Genomic DNA, 19,704 nt, shown 5'->3' with positions numbered 1-19,704 from the left:
CTGCTTAGATGGAGTCTCTGGGGTGTCAGGCACACCGTTGCTGCCCGCATCTACCTCCTCTTCTGTCTAGTTGTTTCTGCTAAGGGTGGCTAGGGACCCTCAACCGAGATGGCCCCCCACAACAGCACTGTTGGACCTAACACACCCTGGGTTCCCAGCATCTCAGCCACTGGAGCTGCCAGTCTCAAATTACCGGAGGGGAGGGAGGGCAGGCTTGGATCTCAGGATCTCAGTCCTGCATGCAATGCAAGCCTGAGCTCTCCCGCCGTAAGGCTGCGGCGGTGTGGGCTCCTTGTGCCCAGATCCTTCGTATTCATAGGGGGAAGTGGAAGACCACGCTGCCTGACTGAGACTTTATTATAGAGGCTCAGGAAAAAGATGAACTGGTCCCATTCCTGCATCTCCTTTTGCTGGATTTACTTTGCTGCTTCCAGACTGAGAGGTGAGAGGCTGGTGACATGTAACCCATCTTGTCTCATTTGGGGCTATTGCTTTGGTGGGAGGTGGGGCAGGGCAGGGAAGACAAAACAGATGATTCAACCACATGGAAGTGTTCTGTGCTTCCTACTGACTCTGATCTTGGTAGGGCATGCCAGAAAAACAACTCATCCATCCACCCAAAGCTTGTCCCTTGCCAGTGTTGGGCCATCCCCCATTTTAGACCTCAGTCTCGTGTTGTTTGTCTTGAAATACACACAACACTCTGAATGCTGATCCAGATCCCTCTTGTTGAGTAGCTGCAGAGACGGCAGATGGAAAATATGCTCAGAAGTTGTTTAATGACCTTTTTGAAGATTATTCCAATGCTCTTCGTCCAGTGGAAGATACAGACAAAGTCCTGAATGTCACCCTGCAGATTACGCTCTCTCAGATTAAGGATATGGTGAGTAACACATGGTGCTGACTCTGTGGAATGATTCTTAGAGGATAAACAACCATGCTTTCTGAAGAGAATGTCTTAACTGGGAATTTGAGAGGGAATGATAGCTCCGTAAGCAAGCTGGTGGGAGAAGAGAACGCCGGGAAAAGGAAGCTTTCTACAAAACTTATTAATTTCACGAAATGTTACCTAATCCTGGTCATTAACTGTAACAGTCTTAGATAATCTAAAGAAAGATGGGGTTACATACTGTATGCAGCCATTTATATAAAATGTCCAAAATAGGTAAATCCGTAGAGACAGAAAACGGCATAGATGTTGCCAGAGTCTGTGGGGAGGAAGGGGAAAATAGCCAGTGAGTTCTTAATGATTACGGCGTTTCTTTGCGGGGGGAAGAAATGATCTGGAATTAGGCAGTGGTGATGGTTGCACAGCATTGTGAATATATTGGAAGCCAGTGCATTGTTCCCTTCGAAAATGATTAAAATGGTGAGTTTTAATGTGAATTTGATCTTAATTTTTTTTTTTTGAGACGGAGTCTTGCTCTGTCACCCAGGCTGGAGTGCAGTGGCACGATCTCCGCTCACTGCAAGCTCTGCCTCCTGGGTTCATGCCATTCTCCTGCCTCAGACTCCTGAGTAACTGAGACTACAGGCGCCCACCACCACACCCGGCTAATTTTTTTTTGTATTTTTAGTAGAGACGGGGTTTTACCGTGTTAGCCAGGATGGTCTCAATCTCCTGACCTCATGATTCGCTCGCCTCGGCCTCCCAGAGTGCTGGGATTACAGGCATGAGCCACCGTGCCCGGCCAATCTCAATTTTTTAAAAAAGGTAGTGTTTTAAGATGGCATAGCTTATTAGTGCTTATCTATGTTTAATTACACAATGTTATGAAACTTGAAAGATTTTCCTTCTGCACATTGTTATTTCCTGACTTTTGCTTTTAAGTACATCATTCATTGATCAATTTTCAGGAAATATAGGCAGTTGATCCATGCAAAGATATCAAGACTAAAATATTTGTCCACTTTACATTCTGAACACTAAATCTAGGAGGAAAAAAATTATGATCTTGGCAGTCAATCAAGGGGATAGAATAAATAAAGAATAAAGCTCTCACTTTACTTACTGAAAATTGGTGAGTGTTTGTGCAATTCCTATTGTGAAGAACAAGTGTCCTATCAATGGAAGACATTTCAAGTGTCTGTGAGGTAAAGTGACATCTGGATTCATCGTGTAGGATGAACGAAACCAAATTCTGACTGCCTATTTGTGGATCCGCCAAATCTGGCATGATGCCTATCTCACGTGGGAGCGAGATCAGTACGATGGCCTAGACTCCGTCAGGATCCCCAGTGACCTCGTGTGGAGGCCGGACATCGTCTTATATAACAAGTAAGTGCAGCTCAGAACTGAGGCTTTTCAGGCATGAACTTGTTGATTTCATAGAATTTAAACATAATGGAAAAGGAGTGTTTAAAACATGCATGAAATTAAATATTAGTCCATGTTCCTAGGACTTACTGAAATAACAGTCGTGGAATCTTGGATCAGGAAATAATGTCATAAAAGCTTAGAGCTGGAAGGAAACCATCAATCTACATGCCCCCTTTTCAGGTGGGAAAGTGGAGGCTGCATTAGTTTGCTAGGGCTAACTTTGCCATAACAGAGTAGCACAAATTAGATGACTTAACAAAAACGTGTTATCTCACAGTTCTGGAGTTGAGACGCCTGAGATGAAGGTGCTGACAGCGTGGTTTCCTCTGAGGTTGTGAGGAAGGATCTGTACCAGGCCTCTCTTCTAGCTAATGGTGGTTTGCTGGCAGTCTTTGGTGTTCTTAGCATTGTAGAAGCGTCACTCTGAGCTCTGCCTTCATCTTCACATGGCGTTCTCCTGTGTGTTCCCTGCGTCCAAATTTCCCCTTTCTATAAGGACACCAGCCATATTGGATTAGATGCCCACCCTACTCCAGCGTGACTTCATCTTAACCTAACTAATTACATCTTCCATGATGCTATTCTCAAATCAAGTCACATTCTGAGTGTTGGGGGCTAAGACTTCAGTATGTGAGTTTTTCAGGGACACAATCCAACCCTTAACAGTGACACTCACCATCCAAGATCATGTATCGATAATTAATTAAACCGGAATGGGCCATCTAGAAACTGACCTGTGGATTTGGAGCTTTGTGTGGAGTGGAGGATGAACCAGTTTACAGGATACAAAGTGACCTTTTCCCGGTCTCAGAGCAAGGGGCCTTGTATAATGGGTAGGTGAGATTTACGTTTCGCAAGCTGTAAGGTGCATATGAATCGCCCAGGGAGTTTGTTAAAATAAAGATTGTGATTCCATGGGTGTGGGGCGGGCCTGTGATTCTGCATTTCTACAAGCTCCGGAAGATGTGGGCACTGTGGGTCCATGGGCTGCATTTTGAGAAAAATACCAGATCTCTGGTCACAGTTCAAGCTCAGTGGCCCCGCCTGTTGTTGAAAGAGCTTCTCTCTCTTTTTATTCTGGAACCCAAGTTTCTGTGGAGTGGGAAAAGTTCCTCTGTGGCTCAGAACTATGTGAATGAGGGGCAGCTCAGGGGGCTTCCTTGGGTGGAGGCTTCCAGTGGGCATGGATTTCCTTTAAGGAAGCAACACGGGTGGGTTGCAGCCTGGATTTTAGTCTCACTCCTTACTCAGAGAGCTCATCTAAGGGTCATGACCTCTGGAATCATAGCCCTGTTCTTTCTGTCCATTCCCCACTCTGAGTGGCCAGAGGAATTGTCTGTATCTCTTCCCAAGGAAGATAACTGGAAGATAACATTCAAATACTGGGCTTTATTCCTCCAGTTTACCCGCACCCCCCGTGCTCACTCTCTCTGTCTCTGTCTCTCTCTCTCTCTCTCTCTCTCTCTCTCACACACACACACACACACACACACACACACACAGAGCAAGAAAACAAGCTACATTGTCCATTACCACACTCTCATCTACAGAGTGCAGGAGAGTAATATCTGATAATTTCATTGACACAGGCAGGGCGTGAGGACTCACCCCTGTAATCCCAGCACTTTGGGAGGCCAAGGCAGGTGGATCACCTGAGGTCAGGAGTTCAAGACCAGCCTTGCTAACATGGTGAAATCCCGTCTTTACTAATGTGGTGTGGGACCTGTAACCAGTATTGGGGAGGCTGAGGCAGGAAATCATTAAACCTGGAGGCAGGGTTGCAGTGAGCCAATTTCACCAAAGAAAAGAAAAGAAAAAGAAAGATAATTTCATTGACACAGATGATCTCTTATAGCATTCTGTAAGTTCTTTTTTTTTCTTTTTTAAGACGGGGTCTGGGAGCTGGGCATGGTGGCTCACGCCTGTAATCCCAGCACTTTGGGAGGCCAAGGAGGGTGGATCACGAGGTCAGGAGATTGAGACCATCCTAGTTAACATGGTGAAACCCCGTCTCTACTAAAAATACAAAAAAATTAGCTAGGTGTGGTGGCGGGTGCCTAGAGGCTGAGGAAGGAGAATGGCATGAACCCGGGAGGCGGAGCTTGCAGTGAGCTGAGATCGCGCCACTGCACTCCAGCCTGGGTGACAGAGCTAGACTCTGTCTCAAAATAAAAAAAAAAAAAAAAAAAAGGCCGGGCGTGGTGGCCTTTGGGAGGCCGAGGGGCGGATCACGAGGTCAGGAGATCGAGACCACGGTGAAACCCTCTCTACTAAAAAAAAAAAAAAAAATTAAAAAAAAAAAAAAAAAAGGTGGGGTCTCTCTCCTATTGCCCACGCTAGAGTGCAGGGGTGTGATCACGGCTCACTACAGCCTCAACTTCCCGGGCTCAGGTTATTCTCCCACCTCAGCCTCCCGAGTAGCTGGGACTACAGGTGCATGCCACCATGCCCAGCTATTTTTTTTTTTTTTAAATTTTTAGTAGAGACAGAGTCTCATCATGTTGCCCAGGCTGGTTTCGAACTCCTGGGCTCAAGCGATCCACCCAGCTCAGCCTCCCAAAGTGCTGGGATTACAGGCATGAGCTGCTGTGCCCGGCTAGCATTCTGTAAGTTCTAAAAATTCTCTCCGGAAGTCAGACAGAATGGTGGTCCTCCTCTTCCTCCTGTTTTGATTGGCTGAGGCGGTGACCTTGTCTTACTGAAATACTTCTTTGCAAGCTTACAAGGCACCCTAAGTTAAGCTGACCCCTCTGCTCCCTTATTGGAGAAGCCAGTTATGTACTCATGAGCTCACACAAGCCTACTGTGTCTTTGGTCGGTTCTGCCCTCATTCTCCCTTCCCCACCCCTTTACACAGAGCCTTTCACCACACTGATTCATCATCTCCTTTTTGTTCCTCTGGTTGACTCTTTAGTCATCTCTGTGCTCTTGTCATGGACAATTCTGTTTCTGCTCCTCTCTTCTCCTTTGCCTTCTCCTTCTCAGTGAAACTTCTCAGAGTTTTGCTGTGTACAGGAACCTCTAAATGGAGCTATGGTTGGATGACATCTTCATGCCTTTAACAAATTGAAATGAAAATGGAAGAGTGTTACAGGATCAGGCAAAGAAGGGCCCTTAGTCATGGCTATTCCCTGAGCTCAGTCCTTGTTGCTGAATCCCTGACTCTGTAGAATCTTCTGATGACAGATACAATATCATTGCCTCTCAGAAGCAGGTACAGAACATCATAGGCAACACAATGGGCTTCCTGAGTTGTGTCAAGCAGGAGAAATAGGGGTAAGGGGTAGGTGAGTCAGTCCAGTGTGATAAAGACACTCAGGCAGGAAGATGCTTAGCATCTAGAGTCACCACTGGTGCCCAAATCCATGGGGCTAGACTAGTTAGGGAGTGATCAGGAAGGAGATGGGCCTGGATGCCGCTTCACAGAACAGTTGAATTTGCTGATGCTTAGTTTGGAAGAGAGAAAGAGCTTGAAGACTTGATGATGGTTACCTTAGGCAATTAGAGAGAAAGTAAGGTGGAAAAAGGAGAACAATGTTCCAGAAGACAAAACCCAAGATAATCAGTAGAAGCCAAAGGGAAGATAAGCTCTCCAAAACCAAACCAAATTGCCCAAAAAATGACCTTTTTTTTTTTTTTTTTTTGAGACGGATTGTGTCCCCAGGCTCGGCTCACTGCAAGCTCCGCCTCCCAGGTTCATGCCATTCTCCTGCCTCAGCCTCTCCGAGTAGCTGGGACTACAGGCGCCCGCCACCACGCCCGGCTAATTTTTTGTATTTTTTAATAGAGACAGGGTTTCACCGTGGTCTCGATCTCCTGACCTCGTGATCCGCCCGCCTCGGCCTCCCAAAGTGCTGAGATTACAAGCGTGAGCCACCGCGCCAGGCCTGAAATAGTGACCTTTTTAGCAATGTAACAGTTCAAGTAAAACTGGCTCTTTCAGTAAATCAGTAGAGAAATAAATGAATTGGGGCTCAAAGTTCTGGCGGGAATGTTTAGTATTGGTATATGGTTAGTATAGTGGCTGGTATAAGAGGCTACAAGGATTCCTGACATTTTTAGATTAGGTAAAATGCAGATTACAGAAATTTTAAATTTGAATTCATTATGGCAGGGTTTTCATGGTCAGGTTTTTTTTTTTTTTTTTTTTTTTTGGCAGTGGGGGTTGGTGGTTTGCTCTGTCACCTAGGCTAGAGTGCAGTGGTTGTGATCGTAGCTTACTGCAGCCTTGACCTCCTGGGCTCAAGTTGAGACAGTATTCTCCTCAATAGGGTCTGGAGACAGGGAGCCTTCACTTCAGCTTCCAGCTAGTCACAGATCAAGTCTTCATTGCATGAGGTGTAACTTCACTTCAGCCTCTGATTGGTTGTAGGTTGCATCTTCATTTGCATAGGGTGTAACTTCACTTCAGCCTCCAATTGGTTGCCGGCCAAGTTTTTATTTACATAGGATGCAACCAATGGGAAACATCTAGAGGGTACTTAAACCCCAGAAGATTTTGTAACCGGTGGGCTTGAGCTGCCTACTCGAGCCCACACCCACTCTGTGGAGTGTAGTTTCGTTTCAATAAATGTGAGCATTTATTGTTTCTTTCATTGTTCTGTACTTTCATTGCTTTATTTGTGCATTTTGTCCAATTCTTTGTTCAAAATGTCAAGAACGTGGACGACCTGTAGTCGACGCCCTCCGTGGGTAACAAAGTGATCCTCTCACTTCAGTCTCCCGAGGAGCTGGGACTACAGGTATGCACTACCACACCCAGCTAATTTTTACAAAAATTTTTATAGAGATGATGTCTCACAATATTGCCTGTTGCCCAGGCTGGTCTTGAATTCCTGGGCTCAAGCAATCCTCTTGCCTTGGCCTTCTAAAGTGCTGGGATTACAGGCATGAGCCACCATGCCTGGCCCCAGTGATTGGATTTTAATGAGCAGTTTTAATGGTTGGATTTTAGACCTGATGAGGAACTGGGTGCCCTATTGTATTCAAAAGAATTTGTCTAGAATTTAGCTTTAAGGCAAGCTTATGTATCATCCTTAGCCATATAAGGTGATTTAGAGAATGGCAAGACTTCCAGAAGAGACTGGAAATAAAGGAGGGAGAGGAGAAACAGGTTTGGAAAAAAAGAGGATGAATTTGATGTTCAGTTTGGGGAACCAAAGAAACATCCTCACGGAAATGTCCAATAGTGAGATTGCAAAGGCAAATCTGAAACCTGGAGAAACGGTCAGGGCTAATACTGATGCCAAAAGCCCTTAAAGTCCTATAGAACTACTCATGGAAGGAAAGAAAATGGCTGAGGATAAAGTTGAAAAAACCTCTACATTTAAGGAATTTACAGATGAAACTTAGAATTGGTGGTTAAAGAGATAGAAGGAGAAGCGAGAGAGTCATGTCATGAAAACCAAGGGAAGAGAGGATGTCTAGGAATAACCCATAATCCCAATGTTTGGGAAAAGTTGAAGAAGATGATCCCAGCACTTTGGGAGGCCCAGGCAGGCGGATTACCTTAGGTCAGGAGTTCGAGATCAGCCTGGTAAAAATGGTGAAACACTGTTTCTACTAAAAATACAAAAATTAGTTGGGCGTGGTGGTGCGTGCCTATAATCCCAGCACCTTGGGAGGCTGGGGCAGGAGAATTGCTTAAACCTGGGAGGTGGAAGTTGCAGTGAACCAAGATTGTGTCACTGCACTAAAGCCTGGGCAACAGGGTGATACTCCATCTCAAAAAACAAACAAACAAACAAACAAACAAACAAACAAAATGGCCGGGCACGGTGGCTCAAGCCTGTAATCCCAGCACTCTGGGAGGCTGAGGCGGGTGGATCACCTGAGGTCAGGAGTTCGAGACCAGCCTGGCCAACATGGCGAAACCCTGTTTCTACTAAAAGTACAAAAATTAGCCAGGCATGGTGGCTGGCACCTGTAATCCCAGCTACTCAGGAGGCTAAGGCAGGAGAATCGCTTGAACCCAGGAGGCAGAGGTTGCAGTTAACTGAGATGGCGCCACTGTACTCCAGCCTGGGTGACAAGAGCGAGACTCCGTCTCAAACAAACAACAACAACAACGACAAAAACAAAATCCCCACAACCTACTCCAAAGTAGCTGGGGGGATGTTTTTGGTCAGCAGGTTCCCTTGCCCTTTGGCTTGGGGTTGGGTTTGGCCAATGTGGAGCACCAGTGGGCAATTGCAGGGAGAAGAGCGAGTGAGGTTAGCGTGTGTATTCCCTCGCTGTCTTCCTGGGAGGTTATCTTTGGCTGGATGTGTCCACTGAAAGAAAGTCATCACTCCTATCATGGTGACCCTCTTCATGCAAATCTTTCCTTCCAGGTTCTGGTAACTGCACTTTCTCCTCACCTCTTCATGTCCAGGAATGGTTTCTCTGCATTGTATCCATACCTTTGTGAACAGTCCCTTTCTTAAACTCTCCTCAGGTTATCTAATTGGAGTAGGCCATCTATTTCCTACAGGGATCCTGCAGAGTGCAATTGTCCTAGCCCCAAACAGATTCTCTCTGATCCCCAGATCTCTCCTCTTGCACCAAGGAAGTAGGATGGGTGAGCAGTGTTCTCAGTTCACGTCTAGTTCTCACTTCTCAGATAGCTAACTGTACACATTTATCACTGTTACAGGAGGAAGCTTCAGGCATTTTCAAAAAATTCATTTTGTTATCTTCACAAACACTCACATTAAAGATCCCCTTGGGTATGGAGTGAACTCAGTCAGACCATTACAGTTAATATTGTGGCGCCCAATTTCTAATGAGTGGAAAAAATAAAAACCTTAAAAACATGCCTGTTCTTTAAAAAATATGTGTAGACATATATTATTTTATTTTATTATTTTGTTGTTGTTGAGATGGAGTCTCGCTCTGTCACCGAGGCTGGAGTGCAGGGTGCGATCTCAACTCACTGCAACCTCTGCCTCCTGGGTTCAAGCCATTCTCTTGCCTCAGCCTCCCGAGTAGCTGGGACTACAGGCGCGTGCCGCTATGCCAGGCTAATTTTTGTATTTTTTTAGTAGAGATGGGGTTTTGCCATGTCGACCAGGCAGGTCTGAAACTCCTGGCCTCAAGTGATCTGCCCTCTTTGGCCTCCCAAAGTGCTGGGATTAGAGGTGTGAGCCACCACTCCCAGTCAATATATTTTTTATTTTAATAGCTTTTGAGGTACAAGTCTTTTTTAGTTACATAGACGAATTGTATAGTGGTGAAATCTGAGATTTTAGTGTGCTTGTCACCAAGTGGTGTACACTGTGCCCAATATGTAGTTTTTTATCACTTACCCCTTTCTAAAATGTGCCTGTTCTGACCCAGCACATCCTTTTTCAGCAATTTAACCTAAGGAAAGGGTCAGTGGATAAATGTAAAGACTCAGCTACAGAGATGTCCACTGCAGCATTGCTTATAAATACAAAAACTGGAACCAACCATAATGTCAAGCCTCAGTAGATTGGTTAAATAACGATAGTGTACCTAATACAGTGGAATATAATAGAATGCTATTTAGACATGAAAAGAATGTTGTAGAAGAGTATGAATAGATGAGCACGTATTTTTAAAAATTTTGTCTCATCTTTTTTTTCCTTTTTTTTTTTGCAAGTTAACTTTAAATTTGTGGATAATTTTTAGATTTATAGAAAAGTTGCAAAGATAGTGCAGAATTCCCTTATACCCTTCACCCAGTTTCCCCTGATGTTACCTCTTACATAACCATAATATACTTACCAAAATTAATACAATGTTATTGACTAAATTACTTTATTCAGATTTCACCAGTTTTTCCACGAATGTACTTTTTCTGTTCCAGGATCCAGTCCAGAATACCACATTATATTTAGCCAAAATATACTTTGCGGGGAAAAAATTGTAAGGAAGACTGCAAAAATATGCATCCAAATGTTAACATAAATGTACCAATTAAGGCTCTTTGGTTGTAAGCATCAGAAACTGACTTTGGAAACCTTGTGAAATAGGAATTTGTTAGAAGGATGTGGAACATCTCATTGAATTAAAGGAAAAAGTAAACAACCAGCTCTTGGAAAGGACAGAACCAAAGCTGCTCCAGCGTTCAAGACAGGAGGGACTGTCTGTTTTTTTCTGAATAGGGAGCCATCACTAGGGTGATGCTTTTGGCCTCTGGATCACTCTGCTTAAGGTCTAAACTCTGGAGACGGTGAATCTGTTGGACCAAGCCTGGGCCACCCAGCTGGCCTTTGGCCAGGGACACTGGGGCACCTTGACCAACATTTCCTCTGCCTTGCAATGGCAATGGAGAAAGAGTAATTCCCTAGAGAAAAATAGAAACTCTGTACCCCAAAAATACAAGGGATAAATATTGATAAAGCAAAAGAAGATATATCTGGAATAAGTGACTATCTCTAAAGTTATGGGTGAACGACTTTTTTTTTCTCTGAGTTTTCCGAATGTTACAAATAAACATCTACGGCTTTTATAGTAGCAATAAAAGCTTATTTTAATATTCTAGTACCTAAAGTTAACAAATCAAGTAAGCAGATTTTAGTATCGACAGGCTTACTTTTTGTCTGCATGTTCAAATCATTACACCTGGACCAAGAAAGTGGCAGTGGGAATAGACAGGAACGGATAGAGAGCAGAGATGCTTTAAAGGAAGAATCCAAGAGAACTTCGCCCTGACTAGTTACAGGAGATGCAGGAGAAGGACAAATTAGAGTTGATTCCAGACTCCCAAGCCACAGTGACAGGGAAAATGGTGGTCCATTGCCAAAACACTAAAGTGATGGGCACAGTGAGCTATCTGGGGTAAGGAAGGTGGCAAGTTCTCCTAGCATGCAGCTTTCATTTTCCTCATCTGATCTCCAGGGCTGACGATGAATCTTCAGAGCCTGTGAACACCAATGTGGTCCTTCGGTATGATGGGCTGATCACCTGGGATGCACCGGCCATCACCAAAAGCTCCTGTGTGGTGGATGTCACCTACTTCCCTTTTGACAACCAGCAGTGCAACCTGACTTTTGGTTCCTGGACCTACAATGGCAATCAGGTGGACATATTCAACGCCTTGGACAGCGGAGATCTCTCTGACTTCATTGAAGATGTGGAATGGGAGGTCCACGGCATGCCTGCTGTGAAGAATGTGATCTCCTATGGCTGCTGCTCTGAGCCTTACCCGGATGTCACATTCACCCTCCTTCTGAAGAGGAGGTCCTCGTTCTATATCGTCAACCTCCTCATCCCATGTGTCCTCATATCTTTTCTGGCTCCTCTGAGTTTTTATCTCCCAGCAGCCTCCGGAGAAAAGGTCTCCCTGGGAGTGACCATCCTGTTGGCCATGACTGTATTTCAGCTAATGGTGGCAGAAATCATGCCGGCCTCAGAAAATGTGCCCCTGATAGGTGAGTTCAAGTGTCTTCCACTTCAAGCCCAGCTTTGTAGTGCCTGGGGTCATGCCTTTAAGGTTGTGTGTGTGCCTTTAAACTTGAAACAATGGAGCCAATTTCGACTCAATACAGACTGTCTCAAATTTTTCTGGTGGTTGCAGTTAGCATCTTTCAATATAGATAAGGCTTTTGGAATCAAAACTGGTCTTACGGTCTCTGGGTTTACACAAAAGAGCAATGAAAGGCATTATACTTTAGAGCAGTAGTTCTCAAAGTCGTGGTCCCCAGATGCACAGCATCGGCATCACCTGGGAACTTATAGAAACGCAAAACCTCAGGGCCCACCCGAAGCCTACTGAATCAGACATTCTGGAGAGAAGGCCCTGGCGTCCTGTTTTTATAAGCCTTCTGGGTGATTCTGATGCATTTTCTGTTGAAGTCTAAAATCCACTGACCCAGAGGTTAAGACCTGATTTTGAAGTCAAAGAAACCCGCATTTGAACGCTGACTTCACGGTTCACTCCTTGATCAAACTTAGGCAAGTTACTTGTTCTGTTAGTCTCTGCTTCATCATCTGGAAAATTTGTGTGATTGCTTCCTTCTGTGTCATTGCTTAGTGCACACCCTGGCATATGGTAAGTACTGAGTAAACAGTGACTACTGTTATCACTTCACGTGACAAGGGCTTTCTTCTTGGGAAGAGTGGCAAACATGGCAGAAAGATGTGCTTTTTAAGCCTGACGTCTACGCTTAGCAGAAAAATCTCATCGTCACTGGGTATAATAGCAGTGGGAGAGCGTATTAAAATACAAGTTCCTATACCCAGAGAGTTTGATTTAGCAACTTGGCCAAGATTTGGGAATCTGAGGTGATTCCAAAGCAGACTACATTTTCAAAAATCTGCAATAATGGAATGTCCCTCCAAGGGCTGGAGTGCAGACTGAGGGTACCACCCCTGCCTCCCTTATCCTTGCCTAGCTTGTTCTGAGGTCTTTCCTATCCCCTTTAACATCTACTTTCTGCCTCCAAGGATACCCTTGAGATCCAACACCTCCATCTCAAGGACTTGCTGTTGTAACAGATGCTTACCAGAATCAAGCTAGATCTAAGTTTGAGTTCCTTAAAGTAAGCAATAAGGAGAAATTTTAGAACACCAATGAACTTAGAGTCCAATATCAAGAGATGTTGCCTTGCCCTTTTACTCTTTACTGAGTCCAATTACCCAATATTGAGATGATACTACAGTGGCTTCTCCATTTGGAGATATCTTCCTTTTTATATCTGTCTTTGCAAAATACATACACACACACACACACACACACACACCCCTCTTTTTCAGAATTAAACACAGAAGGCTTTTTCCCCTCTAATAAAAAGGAGATGTATTGGCATTTTATTACCTCTCCTGAGGCAGAAATGATTGGCAGTGATGACATCCAATCATAGCCCTGTTTGAGGAAAGATCATGGGGTGGTCCCACTCTCTTCTTGGGTAGTGACATTATACAGCAAGCTGGCACAATTTCTAAAGACAGATGTCTCACAGGAATTGCTTGTTCTGTTTTTATGATAATATGAAATTTATCTTTTTAAAATTAAATTAAATTTGTATTTTTAAATTTTATTTTAATTTATTTTTGTTATTTAAAAATGAAGGCTGGGCATGGTAGCTCACGCCTGTAATCCTAGCACTTTGGGAGGCCGAGGCAAGCAGATCACCTGAGGTCAGGAGTTCAAGACCAGCCTGGCCAACATGGTGAGACCCCATCTCTATAAAAGAATTAGCTGGGCATGGTGGCGTGTGCCTGTAATCCTAGCTACTTGGGAGGCTGAGACAGGAGAATCACTTGAACCCAGGAAGTGAAGGTTGCAGTGAGCCAAGATTGCGCCACTGCACTCCAACCTGGGGGACAGTGTGAGACTTCGTCTCAAAAAAAAAAATTGAAAAAAAAAAAAAAGAAAGATAGGGTCTCACTATGTTGGCTAGGCTGGTCTTGAACTCCTGGGCTCAAGTGATCCTCCCACCTCAGCCTCCCAAAGTGCTGGGATTACAGGTGTGAGCCACTGCAACTGGCTGAAATTTATCTTTTTAGGAAAAGTGCACACAGATCTTGAGAACATTTATTTAACAATTAAAATTTGTTATTCATAGCACCCATGGAGTGTGCTCACAATATTATAGAAATATGTTTAAGTTTTCTGCATCAAATGTAGCCCTTGATATAGGTTTCTGGCCCATGGCCTTTACCATTTTAAGAAAGATCTCATAGGCCGGGCGCGGTGGCTCACGCTTGTAATCCCAGCACTTTGGGAGGCCGAGGCGGGCGGATCACGAGGTCAGGAGATCGAGACCACGGTGAAACCCCGTCTCTACTAAAAATACAAAAAATTAGCCGGGCGAGGTGGCGGGCGCCTGTAGTCCCAGCTACTCGGAGAGGCTGAGGCAGGAGAATGGCGCAATCTCGGCTCACTGCAAGCTCCGCCTCCCGGGTTCACGCCATTCTCCAAAAAAAAAAAAAAAAAAAAAAAAGAAAGATCTCATATATTAACTCAGAGTTTTTGACAAATAATAGATGATAAACATTATCAAATACTTTGTCTTCATCTATTAAGATAATCATGTGAGTTTTCTTTTACTCATCAATGTCGTGAATTACATCAATAAGTTTTCTGATGTTGAACTCTTTTGTATAACTGGACCAAACTCCTTTCTTATGATACATTATCCTTTTAAGACACTGTTGGATTCAGTTAGCTAATATTTTGTAGAGCTTTCTCAAATATGTCGATTAGTGAAATGGCTTTAATATTTCTTTTCTTGTCACTTTTGGAATCAAGGTCAAATTGACTTCACAAAATGAACTGGGCAGTTTTCCCTCTTTTTCTATTTCTGGAACCAGTCGCATAAGATGGGAACTATTTGTTCCTTGAAAGTTTGGTAAAACTCACCTATAAGTTATTTTTGGGCCTGGAACCTTTGGTAGGGGGATGGTATTTGATTGATTCCCATTTCTATTAAAGTGTTCTTTATTCTTGCACTAATTTTGACATCTAACATTTTTCCAGCAGTTTCATCTAGATTATCAAATATGTTATTATACAGCTATTTTTATTTTTTGAGACATAGTCTAGCTCTGGTGCCCAGACTGGAGTACAGTGGCGTAATCTTGGCTCACTGCAACCTCTGCCTCCTGGATTCAAGTGATTCTCCTGCCTCAGCCTCCTGAGTAGCTGGGATTACAGGCACGTACCACCACACCCGGCTAATGTTTTTTATATTTTTAGTAGAGACGGGGTTTCACCATGTTGGCCAGGCTGGTCTCCAACTCCTGACCTCAAGTGATCCACCCACCTCGACCTCCCAAAGTGCTGGGATTACAGGTGTGAGCCACCGCGCCCAACTATACAGTTATTTATAATATTGTACTACTTTATAAGTCTTTTCCATCTTCTCTCTCTCTCCCTTTCTCTTTTTCTCTCTCTATCCTGTAAGTGGTCTTATCAAAGGTTTATCAATTTTATTACTCTTTTCAAAAGTTTGCTTTTGGTTTTATTCATCTTCTTGGCTTTTTGTTCTATATTTCATAAATTTGTAGCCTTATCAATTGTTTCCTTCCTTAATTTCACTTTTTCACCAACGTGTGCTTTATATAATCACATTTTGAAGACTAATAGTGATACAGTCTCCTTTCTTACCTAATAGCAATTGGCTTTCATATTAATAAGGTCTGAAGACAATTCCAAGAACTGGTCAAGTTCATTAATTGTTTGTTCGTTGAGTGTGGAAAAATTTTTCACCTCATGATCTCAGCAAACATTTCCAAACTTTTTTTTTTTTTTTTTTTTTGAGGTGAGTGGTGTGGATACAGGCCATCATCCGCCACCAGTTCGGCCTTTTTTTGACAGTAGGAGGGTTTCACCTCGGCCCGATCTCCGGAACTCGGTGGGATTACAAGCGTGAGCCACCGCGCCCAGCCTCATTTCCAAACTTTTTAATTTCGAGCCAGGAACAGTGCTGAGAACTTCACATGTATCATCTCAATTAAGCCTCCTCATATTCCTGCGAGTTAGATATTATTATTACACCCACCACTTTACAGAGTAGGAAACTGAGGCTTAGCAGGATTATATGCCTTGCTGAAGGCCGAAAGTCTAGGGAGTGATAAAGCTGGGATTTGAATCCAGGAAGTCAGATTCAAAAGTCTATACTATAGCCTGGCATGGTGGCTCACGCCTGTAATGCTAGCATTTTGGGAGGCCAGGGTAGGCAGATCACTCGAGGTCAGGAGTTCGAGACCAGCCTGGCCAAGGTGGCAAAACTCCCTACTAAAAATACAAAAATTAGCCAGGCATAGTGTTGGGCACCTGTAATCCCAGCTACTTGGGAGGCTGAGGCAGGAGAATCGCTTGAACCTGGGAGCCAGAGGTTGCAGTGAGCTGAGATTGCACCACTGCACTCCAGTGTGGGCGACAGAGCGAGACTCTGTCTCAAAAAAAAAAAACAAGTCTATACCAGTAACCACTAGGGTATAACACCTCTTTAGAAAGGGTGTTTGTTTCTTTTTAAGCCAAATACAGTCAGGTGCCTCATAACAATGTTTTGGTAAATGACAGACCGTGTATACAACAATGGTCCCATAAGATTATAATGTCAATTTTTACTTTATCTTTTCTATGTTTAGATATGTTTAGATACACAAATATTTACCGTTTGATAATCATGTGTACAATTGTCTGGGGTATTCAATACAGTAACATGCTGCACAGGTTTGTAGCCTAGAAGCAACAGGCTATACCATTCAACCTAGGTGTGTAGAAGGCTAGACCATCTAGGTTTGTGTACATACACTCTATGATGTTCACACAACAGCAAAATCACCTAATGACTAATGCCTTTCTCAGAATGTATCCCTGTTGTTAAGTGACTCATGGCTGTATGAGGACCATTTTAAAGCCAATTCAGTTACTGTCGTTATTTTAATTCCAGGTAAATACTATATAGCCACGATGGCCCTGATCACAGCCTCCACTGCCTTGACCATCATGGTGATGAATCTCCACTTCTGTGGGGCCGAGGCCCGGCCGGTGCCACACTGGGCCAGGGTGGTCATCCTGAAATACATGTCCAGGGTCTTGTTTGTCTATGATGTGGGTGAAAGCTGCCTCAGCCCGCACCACGGTAGAGAGCTGGAACACCTCACGAAAGTTTATAGCAAACTCCCAGAGTCTAACCTGAAAACAGCCAGGAACAAAGACCTTTCCAGAAAGAAGGACATGAACAAACGCTTAAAGAACGACCTGGGCTGCCAGGGTAACAACCCTCAGGAGGCTGAGAGTTACTGTGCACAGTACAAAGTGCTGATGAGGAATATTGAGTACATCGCCAAGTGCCTCAAAGACCACAAGGCCACCAATTCCAAGGGGAGTGAATGGAAGAAGGTGGCGAAAGTCATAGACCGATTCTTCATGTGGATTTTTTTCATTATGGTGTTTGTGATGACTATTTTGATCATAGCAAGAGCGGATTAGTCACAGATATTGGCTTTGCTATCTGGGTAGAAATTAATAGAATTCCCTGTGATCTATTCCAATATTCTTCCAAGATTTTTGTTTATCTATAATTTAGGGGTTATGTTGTCTGTGCTTTTTATTTTTAACTTCAAGTCAATGTCGAAGCTATCTGCTCTGTTAAATTAAGCAGGAGATCCAAAATTTCAAGGGTAGAAAGATGGAAGAAATAGGGAAAGAGCCCTTTTATAGCCCTCCATAGTGGTGGGTGACTGGCCTCTAGTTTATACAATTATTCACCTCTTTGACAGTACAGATAACAAAATACACTTTACTGGTAAAATTTAAAACAAAAAAGGCAAAACAAACCAAGCTCATTTTCCCCTTAGTTCCCATTAACACATGCTTTTGAAAAATGAAATAGTCATATATATGTTAGTGTGATTTAAGTCTCAATGGTACCTTATTCAGGCATAGTGCATTTGAAGTCATATCTCAAATAGTGGAATAAAAGGTTTTGTCCCATGTAAAGAAAGTCTAAGCATCAGCTGTTTAACGGGGAAAAGAGCTCTCTTCATAATGGTGATGTCGTATATGTTGGTTATGTTTTCTATAAACCCAAAAGATGAAGTCATTCCTGCATTTACCCTTTGATTAAAATACGATAGATGAAGTTGTTCCTGCATTTAGTCTTGTATTAAAATAAGGTGATTAGCAAGCTGGGCTCATCCATTCATTCACTGAACTTTTCACCAAACATGGATCACGTTTTTTCCTACATGTAATAAAAGTGATATGATTCACATTTGCATTGGGTGTCACAGCAATTCTTATGCACAAGCCTGATCGCTTTGATCCCCACAACAACTCTGTGAGTTAGGGAGGCGAGTGTTACTATTCTTTCTCAGAGAAAGAAACTGTGGCTTAAAAGGTGGGTGTAAGTGACCTCCTCAACATCCAACAAGGTGTAAGTGGAACTGGGACTCACCCCTCAGCACTGGGACTTGGAGTTGGGCTGTGTCTGCTAAAGTCACCTTGCTTTTGGCCGTGACAAATTATGATTTAGCATAGGAGAGACTGAGAGATTCTTTTTCTTAATTCTGAACTTTCTGCCCTAATTTACTTCCTATATGTCTCAACTTCTTTCCTACTTTCAATAAAATGTGACTTCAAATCCACCCCCCATTCCCACCTAGATTAAAATGATCCAAGGCTGGGTGCAGTGGCTCACATCTGTAATCCTGTTTTTTTGTTTTGTTTGTTTGTTTGTTTGTTTGAGAGGGAGTCTCACTCTGTCACCCAGGCTGGAGTGCAGTGGCACGATCTCGGCTCACTGCAATCTCTGCCTCCCAGGTTTAAGCAATTATCTTGCTTCAGCCTCCCTAGTAGCTGGGACTACAGGCGTGTGCCACCACACCTGGCTAATTTTTTTGGTATTTTTTGTAGAGACGGGGTTTTGCCATGTTGTCCAGGCTGGTATGGAACTCCCGGCCTCAAGTGATCTGCCCACCTTGGCCTCCCAAAGTGCTGGGATTACAGGCATGACACCATGCCCAGCCCTATAGTCTCAATATTTTGGGAGACTGAGGTGGAAGATTGCCTGAGCCCAGGAGTTCCAGAGCAGCCTGGGCAACATGCAGAGAACCTGTCTCTACAAAAAAGTTAAAAATTAGCCGGGCATGGTGACAGACAACTGTGGTCCCAGCTACTTGGGAGGCTGAGGTGGGAGCATCACTTGAACCCAGGAGATTGAGGCTGCAGTGAGCTGTGATTGCACCACTACACTCCAGCCTGGGTGACAGTGTGAGACATTCCCTAACTGCCAACTTGTTAACTATTCTTTTTCCAGTTAAACAGAGGTGGAGAGAAAACAGGAGTCAACTTAGGAAGAGGAGGATGTTTGGTTTAAACATATAGACATTGTTTTTTTTTTTTTTTTTTGAGACAGAGTTTCACTCTGTCACGCAGGCTGGAGTTCAGTGGCGTGATCTCGGCTCACTGCAACCTCCGCTTCCTGGTTTCAAGTGATTCTCCTGCTTCAGCCTCCTGAGTAGCTGAGACTACAGATGCATGCCACCATGCTCGGCTAATTTTTTGTATTTTTAGTAGAGACGGGGTTTCTCCATATTGGCCAGGCTGGTCTAGAACTCCTAACCTCGTGATCCGCCCGCCTCAGCCTCCCACAGTGCTGGGATTACAGGTGTGAGCCAACGCGCCTGGCCAGCATTGTTTTTTAATTCTTGTGTTTACTCATTCCAGAAAACATTTGTTGTGCACCTACTATATACTTAGTGATATGTATGCCAGCTGCCTTGGAGGGAGCAAGTATGATACGTGGCTTCTACCCTCCAGTTGCTCACATGTTGCTCACAGTTCAGTGGGGGAGATACCAAGGAAATAGGCAAACATAGTCAAGTGTAAAACGTGCTATCACAGAATCAAGGACAAAACACCATGGGCACAATGATGATGAATCTGTTTGAGGGAAAGCTTAGGAGAGACTTTGCAGGGTATA

General features: G+C 43.8%; 1 protein-coding gene across 1 annotated transcript; it reads left to right on the top strand.

The window, feature by feature from the left end:
• Positions 1-243: 243 nt before the first annotated feature.
• Positions 244-17,907, top strand: CHRNA9 (cholinergic receptor nicotinic alpha 9 subunit). Its single transcript, XM_032135860.2, has 5 exons — positions 244-442; positions 738-883; positions 2,124-2,278; positions 11,165-11,697; positions 16,669-17,907. The coding sequence occupies exons 1-5, from the start codon at positions 379-381 to the stop codon at positions 17,208-17,210; spliced, it is 1,440 nt and encodes a 479-aa protein (XP_031991751.1). The 5' UTR covers positions 244-378; the 3' UTR covers positions 17,211-17,907.
• The last annotated feature ends 1,797 nt before the right edge of the window (positions 17,908-19,704 follow it).

Source organism: Hylobates moloch, unplaced genomic scaffold, assembly GCF_009828535.3.
Source record: "Hylobates moloch isolate HMO894 unplaced genomic scaffold, HMol_V3 SCAFFOLD_17, whole genome shotgun sequence".
NCBI classification, from domain to species: domain Eukaryota; kingdom Metazoa; phylum Chordata; class Mammalia; order Primates; family Hylobatidae; genus Hylobates; species Hylobates moloch.
Note: the sequence above shows the minus strand (reverse complement) of the source record. Positions and strands in the feature narration are given on the sequence as shown.